The sequence below is a fragment of the Carettochelys insculpta genome, chromosome 2 (assembly GCF_033958435.1).
Source record: "Carettochelys insculpta isolate YL-2023 chromosome 2, ASM3395843v1, whole genome shotgun sequence".
Taxonomy (NCBI): Eukaryota; Metazoa; Chordata; order Testudines; family Carettochelyidae; genus Carettochelys; species Carettochelys insculpta.
The window spans coordinates 95,868,980-95,883,253 of record NC_134138.1 but is presented as its reverse complement, the minus strand read 5'-3'; the positions used below and the strand labels follow the sequence as shown (position 1 = coordinate 95,883,253).

The 14,274-nt window shown below is 38.8% G+C and overlaps 1 protein-coding gene across 10 annotated transcripts in view; it reads right to left on the bottom strand.

The window, feature by feature from the left end:
- Positions 1 to 14,274, bottom strand: part of PTPRM (protein tyrosine phosphatase receptor type M) — a 743,228-nt gene that overhangs the window by 246,278 nt on the left and 482,676 nt on the right. For 6 of the 10 annotated variants that reach the window (XM_074987422.1, XM_074987431.1, XM_074987423.1 and 3 more), the window contains one exon: positions 12,986 to 13,060. The exons of the other annotated variants lie outside the window; for them this stretch is intronic. In XM_074987422.1, coding sequence (XP_074843523.1) covers positions 12,986 to 13,060 — 75 coding nt within the window. The remainder of the gene's footprint in view (positions 1 to 12,985; positions 13,061 to 14,274) is intronic. 10 annotated transcript variants of the gene reach the window in all.

The following is a 14,274-nucleotide window of genomic DNA, read 5'->3' as shown; positions in this document are numbered from 1 at the left end:
ACTTCGAAGTAGTGCCTAACTTTGAAGTTTGTTCCTAGTGTAGACACACCCTTTGAGTTTCAAGTCTGACCTAACTAAAAAGAGGAAAGCAGAACTTAGTCAAAATTGCTCAGCTTTGCCCACTTTGTCCTCAGAACCATGAGACTGCAATCTCCATATAGCTTTAATGCAAAACTGTTACTCAGACCTGGCTCACTTGACATCTTTCTATTTACATACAAGATTCTTAGTTATCAGCAATAATGGGAAGTGAAGTGATGAAAAATGTACATAAGAATTCAAAGTCAGGAGAAATATTTTTGAAAATACACACAAACACTTTTAATTACTATCGTAACAATTAGAGTGTTCTAAAATATTCTATTAGTCTAACTTTCATTGTTAAAGAGATGCACATTTCCAGTATAATGCATGGGGAGTAAGGCGTGCACCTCCCCTTAAAAAGGATGGTAGTGTCTTGCACAGTGTTGAAAAATTACTCCAAAGAGCTAATGTTGTCATCAATGCCATTTATTAACATTTTGATTCTTTTCATGGAATACAGAAACCATGTGAGCCATAGGATAACTATCATAACAGTATTTACCCAAAGTGGCATGCATTTTTGTCTTCTTGATTACAGCAAAAGAATAAAGTCCTTCTTCTCGGTGCACCTTTCTATACACTGGCACTTGTATTTACTGTAGTACACTCTTTATCAGGGGTCAGCAAGCAAAATAGCAAAGAGAGCCATTTTTTCCAATTTGACAAAATCTCTAATTCAAGAGCCTCAGTGCATGTGAATCCTTAATAACGAATGTCAAGCCATACTTTTAGCAACCCCTATTTTAAGAACAATGTATGCACAACGATTTGTAATGCAATACATGTTCACTGCAGGATGTTCACAAACTTTTTATATATTCTATTTTCTCATACTTTACATGTGTATGTTTGCACCACTGTCTTCCACACTTTCACTCCCGACCTGTCTCCTTCTCTGGAGGACGCTAGGGGGAGTTATCCAACATTTTGAGGACATGTATCATTTGCTATTTAGATATGAGTTGTTCATTTTTGGGCTTGTAGATGTTCACCACCGAGAGCCACACAGAAATCCTTAAAGAGCTGCATGCAGCTCTGAAGCTGCAGGTTGCAAACCTTTGCTATTACGGCTTTATCCTGATAGTAATTTAAATGTCTTCACGCAACATGAAAACATTCTATTACTCATTTGTTATAATTAATGATCAGTCTTCTCGATTTGCAGCACCTGAGGATCCACGTACCATCTTAGCAAAACCAGATCCAAAACCCCTTTAAATTCCATTTCTTTCTGTTAACCATTATGAACACAGTCAATAAACAGAAGAAAAAAAAACCTGAATTCACACTTTTTTTTTAAAAGTAAACCTGAATACATTTCTGAATCTCTCACTCTTCCCTCATTCTCCTTAATATTCTACTGTGGTGTCTGCAGAACGTGTTCATTTTTGGAAAGCAATAACAAGAGGCATATTTTTTCCCTGATAAAGAATGAAACTGCAGATTATATGATATATAATCATTATTGAAATTAATGCATGATTTTATTCTCTATACCAGCTACTACTCCAGTTTGTCCTTGAAGATCACACATTTTGGATAAGCAAAATGTCAATTTGTACCATACAAATGGTAGAGATTTATCTAATTTGTTATAGTTTATACCGGTGTTTTCAACTCTTTTTTTGCTTTTACTTTGAGTTTTTTACCTTTCCATTTTTTCAATGATGAGAAAGGAAAAGATAACCTCTTTCACACTGAATTAAAATTACTGACTAAATAGATTTTTTTTTCAATTTAGAATGGACAACATGGACAAGTTTGGTGGCTTTGGTTAACTTTGTGCCCAAAAAAGACATTATACCCATACATAAGGCCCAATTCTTCTCTGAGATCCACAGAATTTAAAGGCAGTTAGCTATTATGTCTTTAGTGGATTGAAAACAGCTTTCACGCCAATTATATGATCTTTCAATATGCAGCACTCCTGAGCAAATGCACATGTTCTCATTTTCCAGGACAGAGCCCAAATAACTGGATCGTGGAACAGAGTCATTTCTGGGGTCTGGGAAAGGATTTCTTCCTCCAGGCCCTGAGGCAGCAGTAGATCTGCTCCTACTGGGTACAGCCCATGGCTGGGAATATTCGGCTTGCTTCTGATTGCATGCACGATATCCCTATGTAGGGAAAATGGCTGATAGATTTGTGATGCGTTCCTTACCCTGGATTGTCACTCCGCCCCTTTGCTGGCTACATGCATGCAGTGCATAACAAAGATTCCTTGAATGGATTCTCAAACCTTGTTCCCTACTCTTCTAACCACGCAGCAGAACCATATGGATTTTACTGATGACACAATCTTCCACAAGGCCATTGTTCAAATAATAGTAACTCATTACAGTGTGGCCTTCTATCCCTGACTGATGCCTGTAGTTATTACTGTAAATATAACATCAGGTTCATGTTGAAGGCCATCATTTTATTCTACCAAACCCCTGTTATAAAAACGAAACAGAATACTTAGTACTGTGGATACTATCACACTATTACTTAACTTCTAATCAACTTAGATTTTTTATTTTTATACAAATGAAGCAGGTTTATGCATGCTGTCATTCAGCATTTCTGATGACAATTGCCATCAGTGTTATTATCCTCTTTCAGGATAATTGTTTAATTTTATCTGCTTTGTTTGAGCTGGATGTGAAAAACTCACCTATGTTTCACATACTACTGGCTTTTGCTGCACTGTTTCTGAAAGAGAATACCTGCACTTGACTCAGGAGTTCACCACAAAAAGAAAAAATGAAAAAGGATGGCTCCCAGGGCACGCCTGTATCATCTTAATGTTTTCTTGTAACTATCCTGTTCTGTGAAACTGCCAAAGCAAAATGACAAATACAAGGCTTAAAAGAACAAAAAGGGCAATAAATTACAATTGACACTGAAGCCCATTAAAAGGCATTCAGATGGTGTTGCAGAAAGTAGAAAATTTTCTCCTCACTTTACATTCTGATCAGCTGAACAGGGAGGATCAGAATCCTTGAACTACAACCATCACATCTACAAGTGGAGGTCTAATGCAAAGACAGGATAAGAATTTCAGTATGGAGATTCTCTCTCACATTGCTTTCTTGTCAGATAGCTATGCAGTGACATTGTACATGACTTTGACATTTCTCAACAGAAAGCTTTCAGTCTCCTCTTCATAACTGTGCACAACTCCCATGGATGTGAACTGGAGCTATGTAGAAGTATCAAGGCAAAAATAAGCTCACAGCTATATTCACCCTGCAGTAAAATCTGTAAATACCTTTGTCACTAAACAAAGCATGGATTCTTAGCTACCCAAAGCAGCGCTTCAGGTTTCATCATATCATAGTACACATGAATTGGAGAGGAAGGGGAGCAGCCATCTTGAGACAGGTGTAGCAAAGACACCTGAAAGACAAGTAGATGAAAATGTGTGTGAAGGGACAGAAATCCTCCATTTTAAAGAGCCTCTCTATCCTTCTTCTTCCAAACTCTTCCCCACCGACCTCCAAAGACATGAGCATGAAAGAGACTAACTCTGTCTCCAGTAAACAAATAACAGAGATGGGTGGAAAAGCATCACTCAGTAAAGACCTGCTGTTATCAATTAAAGACATGAATAAGAAGATGAGAAAAGCATTCCAGGCTTAAATTAAAGATCTAAAAATTAAATTAATTTGATTAATGGGAAAATATTGAAAGTAGAAGAAAAGCAGAATTCAATAAGTCATGGAACTACGTTATGAATTTAGATGAAAAAATCCAAATAATTGAAAAAAGATTAAAAACAGAATTAAAACGGGAGGATATGGAAAACAGAGAATGTAGGAACATCAAAAGGATTCAAGTTATTCCAAAGGAGACTGAGGGGAGAAACTTCTGGACACATTGAAGGATATTTTCCATGACATATTAAAACTGGGCAATACTGATTACATTTTTACTGAGGGGGCCTCCAGATCTCTTTCCCTGAAGCCTCCAGACCAAAAGATATGATTGCTATTCTATGCTACTATGAAGACAAGAATAAAACACTGGAGAGCAACGAAGGAAAGAGATGAACCACTGATGAGTCTTAACTAGCCAATACAAATTTTCCCTGATCTGTCAACCCCAAACCTTGGTTAGTGAAGAGAACTCTAACAGAGACGTTGGCCATATTTTTAGAAAGAACAATATGAGATACGAATGGGCATTCTCACCTAGACTGTCTGTAACCTGAAAGAACAAAAATTTGTCCATCTCAGATCCCAAAGAAGAACAGGTATTTATGGGCTCTGGATGAGAAAAATCAGCTGAAGAATAATCACACGTATCCATCCAACAGTCCACCAATAAACCATTGGGAATCGGTGCGAGCAAAGAGAGATGGGTATGCTCAAAAACAAATGCAGCATAAGGTTATCATGACAGAAATGAGAGCAGAATCAGCAGTCCAGAGTCCAAATAAAAAACTGTATGGGCTATGACATTTCAATAAATAATGGATATTATATCCATGTGGTCATAATAATAAAGAGATATGATTAAATTGAAGTAGGCTGTATAGCCCCCCATGATACTTCATGCTATGGCCCTGTCTACACTACAGAGTTGTTTCAACAAAACTGGGGTTTTGTCGACCAAACTCATGGAACATCCACATTACAAACGTGTTCTGTCAAGAAACTGTTGACAGAACGCAGCAGTTTTCTCGGGAGAATGAAGTGACTAGTATGAAGCATAATGTCAACAGAGTCTGTCAACCAAAAAAAAAAAAAGACAACACTGTAGAGACACCTGGGGGGCGGGGAGGGAGGGGGACCTCTGTGAACAGAGGTGGCTTCCGGTTCACCGGGCAGCCCTGTTTGCAGAACTACCAGTTGGCAGGTCTGTTAACAGAAAGCCGGGCAGTCTGGCCACTCTCTGTCAACAGAGGGTGTCGATAGAGGAGCCTCTATTAGGTGTGGGTGTGTTCTGTTGACAGAGGGTTTTTTGGGAAATAGCTGTCAATAGTGGCTTCTGTTGACAGAATGCTGTAGTGTAGACATAGCCTATGTGCATAAAATACACTTACTGGCAACATCTACACTAGAAGCATCTGTCTACAGAAGTTACTGTTGGAAGGGATGTTCCAACAAAACTTACGTCGACAGATCACATCTAGACATAAAAGCGGATCGATCCTTTCACCCACTCTGTTGGCAAAAAGATTCTCTGAAGCATCTACACAGCTTTTTTGTTGAAAGTTTCTATAGACAAAATGCATGTTGTGTATAGACATCCCATGAGTTTTGTCAACAAAACCACAGTTTTGTCAGCAAAACTCTCTATGTAGACGTAGCTTTTAAAGATCTGGATGAGTGGATCTCTTATGAGAGAGGGGATATACCTTTGTATGAAAAAAAGGGATATGAATTTTTGTATTTTTTAATGAGTTACTATGTAGATTACAAAAAGTCCCAGAGGGATAGCCATATCAGCCTGTAGCTTCACAAAGAACAAGCAGTCCTGTGGCAATTTAAGAGACTAACAAATTTATTAGGTTATGAGTTTTCATGAGTAAATCCCACTTCCTCAGATGGAAAAGGAGTAGGAAAACAGAATTCAGGGTTTATATAGCAGGGAATGGTGGAGGGGGCAGATAAGCTGGGGAGGAAGTTACAGATGGAGACCTCCACATTGGAATTCATATATAACTTTAAACCTTTAACCTTGGCCTGAATAGAGATCTTAACTAGCTTGTGCATTACTAGAGCAATTTCCCTACTTCCTTTTTTGTTGTTGTTGTTTGCTAATTATTTATACACATGGCATTTGACTTCAGTTAAGATCCATCATATCTTTGCTGCTAAGGAGGTGCACTGTTGGAGGGATGGCAGGGAAACAGGAGCATACATCTGTTGAGTGGGTAGATCCCCTGACCTGCTCACTTAATGTTTCAGTAAAGGATCAACCTTTTAAACAGAATGACAAATTAACTTCTTTTTATTATTGCTAGCAGCTATATTTGGTATCACAATTATTGGAAAAATGTCATTCTTCCTCCTAGGAAATTCTATCTAATGCCACAGATAAATGGGAAAATAATTCCTTCCAAATCTACACCACTACTGTTTGTTTTAATAAACATTTAATGCAAAATGTTGCTGTCAGTAACACTGTTTCAAATAAAAGTGTAAATCCACTGACATAAAATAATCCATCGAGGGTCTCAGTTCAGTCATTCCATGACTTTCTGTGGAATGACTCCAGATTTACATTGCAATGACTAAGAGCAGTATTTGGCTTAGTGCATTCCACTAACTCTTATGTACTGGATTTCCAATTTTGATAAACTGCTAAATGTCATTAGGCTAATAATTCCATAAAACAGGAAGAAACCAACTGGGATTAGATTTGTGTCAATTTTTATGCTACACTTTTCATCTATACCTTCTCTTATGTATGGTGTAATACATTTGAGATTTACAAGTGTCACTTTTAATTCTTCTAATTTTTAAAAGTATATTTATTCTAGCAAGGAATTACAAAAAGCTTCTGATGTATCTTGTTTGAATATGAATTATCGCAGGTAATCCATTTACAAAGACAGTGCAACACAAAGTTTAGTCGTCCAGCTGCATGAGTAATAAATAGTGCATGATGAAAACAGTGTGTTGATAGTATCAGAGGGGTAGCCGTGTTAGTCTGGGTCTGTAACAGCAATGAAGGGTCCTGTGGCACCTTATAGACTAACAGAAAAGCTTTGAGCATGAGCTTTCGTGAGCAAAGACTCACTTCATCAGATGCTGGTCATGAAAATCTGCAGGGCCAGGTATAAACAAGCCAGAGCAAGGCTGGGGATAACAAGGTTAGCTCAGTCAGGAAGGATGAGGCTTACTACCAGCAGTTGATCTGGAGGTGTGAACACCAAGGGAGGGGAAGCCACTTTTGTATTTAGCCAGCCATTCACAGTCTTTGTTTAATCCTGAGGGTATTGAATTTGCAGATGAATTGTAGCTCAGCAATTTCTCTTTGGAGTCTGGTCTTGAAATTTTTTTGCTGTAGAATAGCTACTTTTAAGTCTGCTACTGTGTGACCTGGGAGATTGAAGTGCTCTCCTATGGGTTTTTGTATATTGCCATTTCTGATATCTGATTTGTGTGCGTTTATTCTTTTACATAGACACTGTCCAGTTTGTCCGATGTATATAGCAGAGGGGCATTGCTGGCACATGATGGCATAAATTATATTGGTAGATGTGCAGCTGAATGAACCCACGATGGTGTGGCTGATCTGGTTAGGTCCTGTAATGGTGTTGCTGGTGTAGATATGTGGGCAGAGCTGGCAACAAGGTTTGTTGCATGGATGGGTCCCTGAGTTAGAGTGACTGTGGTGCGGTGTATAGTTGCTGGTTAGGATTGCTTCAGGTTGGCAGGTGGTCTGTGGGCAAGGACTGGTCTGCCTCCCAAGGCCTGCGAAAGTGGGGGATCATTGTCCAGGATGGGTTGTAAATCCCTGATGATGCGCTGTAGAGGTTTTAGCTGAGGACTGTAGGTGATGGCTAGTGGTGTTCTGTTGGTTTCTCTCTTGGGCTTGTCCTGTGTAGTAAGAGGCTTCGTGGCACGTCTAGCTCTGTTGATCTGTTTTTTCACTTCCTCTGGTGGGTACTGCAGTTTCAAGAATGCTTGGTAGAGATCCTGTAGGTGTTTGTCTCTGTCGGAGGGGTTGGAGCGTGTTGACAGAAATCCATGTGAATAGCATTGGGTACAGCAGGTGTCTGCGCTACTAAATCATAAATTATTTTTTTTAAATTTAGACGTAAGTAGCCCATACACATTTCAACAATTATGGAATATATATTTAAAAATAGAATATTTTAGCCTAATTCCAAGCATGTTATGTCATTATAGTAGAGGGAGGAGGAAAAGGGATGAGGGCCCAGAGCCCAGTGAATATCATATATAGTCATTCTGAAACTACTGAATGAAGTGTCTTACAAAATGGTGATGCCAGGTGCACTGGTTTACAGTCTTATGTGTTAGTCTGCTTTAACCCCAAAATAAGTATTTTATTCTAATGCATAACTTACACAATAATTTGCTGTGTGTTAATTTTCAAACTTTTTCATGTTGTCCTTATTTTTTCCTAAGTATGAGCACATATGAATTTTCTCTTCAACTTCCAATACAAAATGAAAATTATATATAAACACAAACATGTTTATCATAAATATGTTGAGAACTTCAAAATACGTGGTCATACAGAGAGGTCGGATAAACAAAGGACTTCCTAGGTGAATGATTTACATTGAGACAGGTGACCCTAGGTTCATGCCTAAGTGAGTTTTGGTTAAAGGTAGTTGGAAAATGGGATATTACTATATTGATAATTTTGCGCCTTTTCAATCAGGGCATCTAGTCAAATTTTGGGGCTCTGAGGATATTCCAACTCAGAACAGAAATGGATGATGAAGTCTGGTATTTGGTTTGCTGTAATCATATTTATTTACAAATAACATGTGAAGTCCTTCTCCAAATGCAGGAGGAACTAAAATACAGGGGATAGCTACTTTGTTTATAGCCTCAACCCTGTTTAGGCAGCACCAGACTCAGAACCTTAAAGCAGGCTTCTCCATGAACATACCATGCTTACAGACTGCTGCTTTGGCTTATTTCCTGATTCTGAGCCTCTCGTTTGTCTGCTTTTCCTCTCTCCTCCTCCCCACACAACCTCGCCAGACTCTCAGCACGTCCACTGATACACATATGCAGTTAGTTAGAACAACATCCAGTGGAACCCTCTGCCCATGTGATTTCCAGGCAGATTCCATTATACCTTATTTTAGGCATGACCCCTTAATGATTTCTTACAACTAAGTTAAATAAAGAGCTTGTTCACATATAATGAGGTTCTAACTGAACCCATAAGAAGGTTTAAACCAGTTCATAACAATATTATGTATTTTGCTGGATTTTAAAACTCACACTCCCTTTTCATGCCCCTAATTTGCAAATAACTGCAAGTACAATTGCTGTTGTTTAGATAGTTAGCTACCTAATACACAGCTCCAATCAGGCAATTAAACCTATCAATGACACCAATCACATATGCAACCCATTGTAAGGTGCCAATATGGAGCCCATGTCATGGCCATACTAAAAATCAGGGCTGTACAATGTAATAATTTGTCTGTAATAAACATTTTCTGTTCTGTGTATATGCAGTCAGTTCTACTGCCATAAGATGGAGTGATGCACTATATTTAACTGTTCTCCTTATCCTTCTGTCAATATGGTGAAGTAAGTGGATTTCAAGTTATTTCTGTAGTGTTACTATTAAGAAACATTTGTGCATTATTCAACTACAGATACAAATGTATTCACTTATTTCTGTCAGCTTTCTCTGCCTGTCTTCCCCAGTTGCTGCAAAAAACTGAATCATTTATTTGGCAACATGTTATGTGATACTAAGTTAGCCCCAAGAGAACAACAAGAAGTCCTGTGGCACCTTATAGACTAACAGCTATTCTGGAGCATAAGCTTTCGTGGGCAAAGACCCGCTTCGTCAGATGCATGACAAGTTAGCCTCAGTTTCATCCAAGGCATTCCTCAGCAGTTAAAGGAGAATTGCCACTTGCTGTTGCCTCCAGTAGCAGGAGCCAGGCCATAGAGAGGTTGACAAGACATGTACAATGAATGGGGGTTGTTCCTACCCCTGACAGCCCTGTTCTTTTACATACAGAAAAAGGGGAGGGAAGGAGGACAGTGTGTAAGACTAATGAAAGGTAAAAAAGCTGTAGCAGGAGGGTCAGGACAGAAGGAAAGTGCTGAGCGTGGAAACATTTGTACCGAAAGCTGAGTTTAACCAGGGTGGTTTCCTTGGGCAAGAAAAGCAGGTGGCTTTGCTATTGTTTAGGAATGAAGGAAGGCAGGATTTTTAACTTAAGCAAGGATGAAGCATTTTCTTTCTATTCCCCATAATTCAAAAACAAATGGAAATTTCCTCCATCAGGTGTTAAAGAACAGAAATCACTTTTGGCTGAAAACAAGCAGGGATATTTTCAGTCTCAAAAGTTACATGTTGAAATATAAATGCAGGGGAAACAAGGTGCTCGCTATAACAGAACATGCTCTGCAACGTGACTTGTATCACAAGCATCACAGTAATTATTGCTACATGGAGAAGACTCTCCACTTGCAGAATTCTTCCATGCAGAAAGGATGCTTAAACATCCTTTTGGCAGTGCTTCCTCTCTCCACAGAGGGACATCCATGACACAGAAATAAGTAGGGGAATGGATGCCCAAAAGGAGTACACACACAGTTCCCCAGCTCTCCCATGCCCAGCGTTACTGAGGAAAGCAATTAAATATGGACCTACCCTCTTCCAAAGTGACTATCCCCTTTAAACAGGAAAAGTGGAAACACGGGTCTTTATAACTAGCTTCTATTACAATCATGTCATGGTCATGGAGAGGGGAACTTGCTGGAGACACAAATCTCTGTGTGTGTGTGGATGAGTCTGGCTTCCTGCTTTTGTCTTGGGACTCACAGGTTTGTGGGCACGTTCCATGGCTTCTTTGCTCTCACTATTCTTTGCAGCAGAACTATTAGGAAGGGATCTATTCAGGGGAACCCAGTAGGAGTCACTTTTCCCCCTTTAGCTTCCTATTCATCATTCAATACCTTCCTGGCACTGTACAAATTATTCCTGTGCAATAAGCGAAACAATGAAATATTGTAAAAGCAGCAGATCTTAAAAGCAGTTGAAGTATGATGGTTGCTAGGAATGGCCTTAGCCAGTTTTTCTGGCTGTTTTTGTTTTCACTTTTTTGCTAAAATTTATGCCATGAGAGAGCAGCAGATTAAACTTTGCCGCACTTGCAACTGCGGTATCTCCTGCTGTCCGTGTTAAGTTTGTAATTGTTTCTTTCTTGCAAAGTGGACATCTCTTTCTGAGTTTCTGTAGTTTCTAAGCTTTGCATCAGCAAAAAGCACATCAATATGGAGAACATACACATATGAACATAAGAACGGCCATACTGGGTTAGAGCAGTATCCTGTCTTGCCCCTGAGGGAGCGAACAGAACAGGCAGTCATTGAGTTATCCGTTTCCTGTCATCCATTTCCAGCCACTGACAAAGAGAGGCTAGGAACACCATTCCTACTCATTCTGGCTATTAGTGGTTGATGGACCTAACCTCTACGAGGTATCAAGTTCTTTTTTAAGCCCTGTTATAGTCCTGCATATTTCACTTGTGCCAATGAAGTCAGAACTTTTTGAAGCTCAAGTAAGTGAAACAGATTCCCTGTCTCTTCAGAGATCTACTTTTATTCTCTGGAAAGGAATCCAGAGAATCCGAGTTTTGAAAATGTTTCAAAGAGGCAAGGAATTTAGTTTGTATTTCCTTACCTTCTAATTTAAGTGAAGGCTTGGGTTTTATATAATCATAAATTACTAGGGATCGGCCCCCTGCTCACTATGATCACCAACCCTCTTATCTTCCCAGGAGATCTGGAAGCCACTCAGCCCTCCATGGCTTTCTCCAGGGGTTGGGGAGCCACACAGTCCACCCCAGCCTTCCTGGGGGTTGGGGAGCTGCGTGGCTTGCCCTAGCTTTCTGGGGGAGAGGGAGGGAGAGCAGGCAGTATGAGGGGTAGAGGCAGGGCGAGGGACAATGGCAGGGCAGGGGAGAAGGCCAGGAAGCTGTGCAGTGCGCCCTGGCCCTCCCAATGTGTGTGTGGGGTGGGGGGTTCCTGCTGCTGCTCTGGCTTCTCTTCCAGCCTCCCCCAAGGCCATTGACTGATGTCGTGACATCATTCTGTCACCCAGGAGGAATTTTTTTTATAGCTAGCTAGCTAGATACACACACACACAGACAAATATAGTGGATCATCTGTCCTTCTAGTTTATGTTAGGTCATTTAATTCTCTCTCTGGCTGGTTGTAACAATATCCAAATGCAAAAGCATTTGATCTGTTTTCTTCCTTTCCAACAGCATCATTTGGATCATTCCTAAGTAATTATGCTAGTCATTTTGGAAATGCCTGTGGGTTTATCACAATACCACATGTTGATGGAGTAGATCTAACTTCCTATATTACATATTCCATCAAACCCACCTTAAAAAATAATGCACTTTTATTCTATTTCAGAATTCACTGGTTTCAAAATTCCTGAAAAGCCTTATGAATGTGTTTATAAGAAAATGAATCATTTCCTCGTATTCATAAAGATTTTCTGCTGCATTATAAACCGGCCTTTGGGCAAACCATAGCCTAATAACTCTCTCACATCTATAGTGAATTTATTTGGTAAATTAGATTTAAAAACCTTATAGCTTTGTGCATTTCTGTATGTCACTCCATAGGCAATTTTCATTTAAATCTAAGACCCATCAGTGATGCAATTACCACTGTTCCAAATTTATTTCTTTATCTGTAATTTCATGTATATTGAAATACTGTTAGATGCAAATATCGTCAAACCAGTTGGTAGTTAGAAAGAACCACAAGATTTTCTGATTTATGAAATCATCTCTCTCTGACCCCAAGTAAATTGACAACATGATAAACACAGTGCCTTCATCTAATAATGCAGGAAAAATAAATACACAGATATATATTTATATACTTATGTTAAAATCCTCACTGCTATTACCATTGCAACAAAGCGAGGACAGCTACATTTCTTTACAACATTAGGCTTGAAGGAATACCCCGAAGACCAAACACACAATGGAGACATGCAGTGGAGTTGTTTTACATATATGGATATAAGTATATAAGTCTTTGGTGCCAAGCACATAACTTAATTCAGTGGATGTAGTAGCTCAACAGAAAAAAACCACAAAACCCTAAATTGTGGTAAACAGTAGGAAATGAAGAACATAGGGAGGGAAAACAAAACAAAGAAAATGAGACTGAAATGTGCAAGATGACTTGTCCGTACTTGAATGTCTGACCTGTTAGCTGGTCGTCGCCTGCAGCAGGGGCGATGCGAATGTATGGTGTTGTAAGCTGAGTCACGATTATCGCAGCTAAGGCAAAGGAAGATTTCCAGGTCAGCATGCATGAGGGAAAAAAAAGCCAGACTGAAGCTATGCTAGCAAGAAGAGTCTTGGTCAATATTATTGTCTCAATGTCTTTAAAAAAAAATCCCCAAAACAAACAAACAAACAGAAACAGACAGACAGACAAAACAAAAGTTCCTCTTCAATTTTTCTTAATGTGTTAGTTTGGTTATTCTGTGATATTAATAAGGTTCTGTACATAACCTTCATCCAGAGAAAGGAGTCAAAATGTACTATTTAGAAATAAAATAATTGATTAAAGACTGAGACATGGCTTCATTGGTTAAATCATTGTATATAATCTCGAAAAATTCAGTGGTTATTCAGATTACCCCAGCTTAATTTGTCAAGGTAAATCACATCCACTTCTTGTTTGCTTTTTAAACTTCTACAGCACATTTTTCCTATGCTTATTTAAAACATAGTTTTCCTGTACAATGTTCTTCAACCATAATAGACTTTTTCCCTGAATCTGCCTAACAGAGTTCCTGATTTTGTAAATGTAAACATTTATACATACAAGTAATACCACTGACTTGTCACTTGCCTCAAGTTAAACACATGTGACTGTTTAGCAAGTAGTGTCTAAACAAGCTTATATTCTCCTACTAAGAGAATGAAAGGTGAAAGTGGAATTGACTACACACCTAAAGTATTCTGACTATTCTTCATATAATCACAGAAATTTATGCTGGAAGGGACTTCAAGGGGTTATCTGTTTAGACCCCCCTGTACAGAGAAGGATCAAATATATGTAGACTGTTCCTCACATGTGTTTATTTTTTACAAGGCTGTACCAAGAGGTAAGTATTATTGTGGTTCACGATGAAATTTTATGACTTTTTTTTTATTGCTAGGAATGCTATGGTTATCTTTAAATGTTTAAACACAGTATGGTACATACAGATTAAAAATACTTAAAAAAATTAAAAGGTCAGATCCAACATGATGCAGCTGGAAAATGAGGCAAAGAAAAAATATTGGAAAATTAAGGACAAGATTATATGAAAGATCACTAATTTACATAGAACAGCAGGGGTGCTATTAGAAATGTGGCAACGAGTGAGGAAAATAGATCATCTACCATCTGCAGACAATTAAACTCAAAACTGCTGCTGCATAATATTTTGAAATACCCCTCTGCAGCTGAAACACAGTGTTGTTAGTAGCTGCTAGAGTAC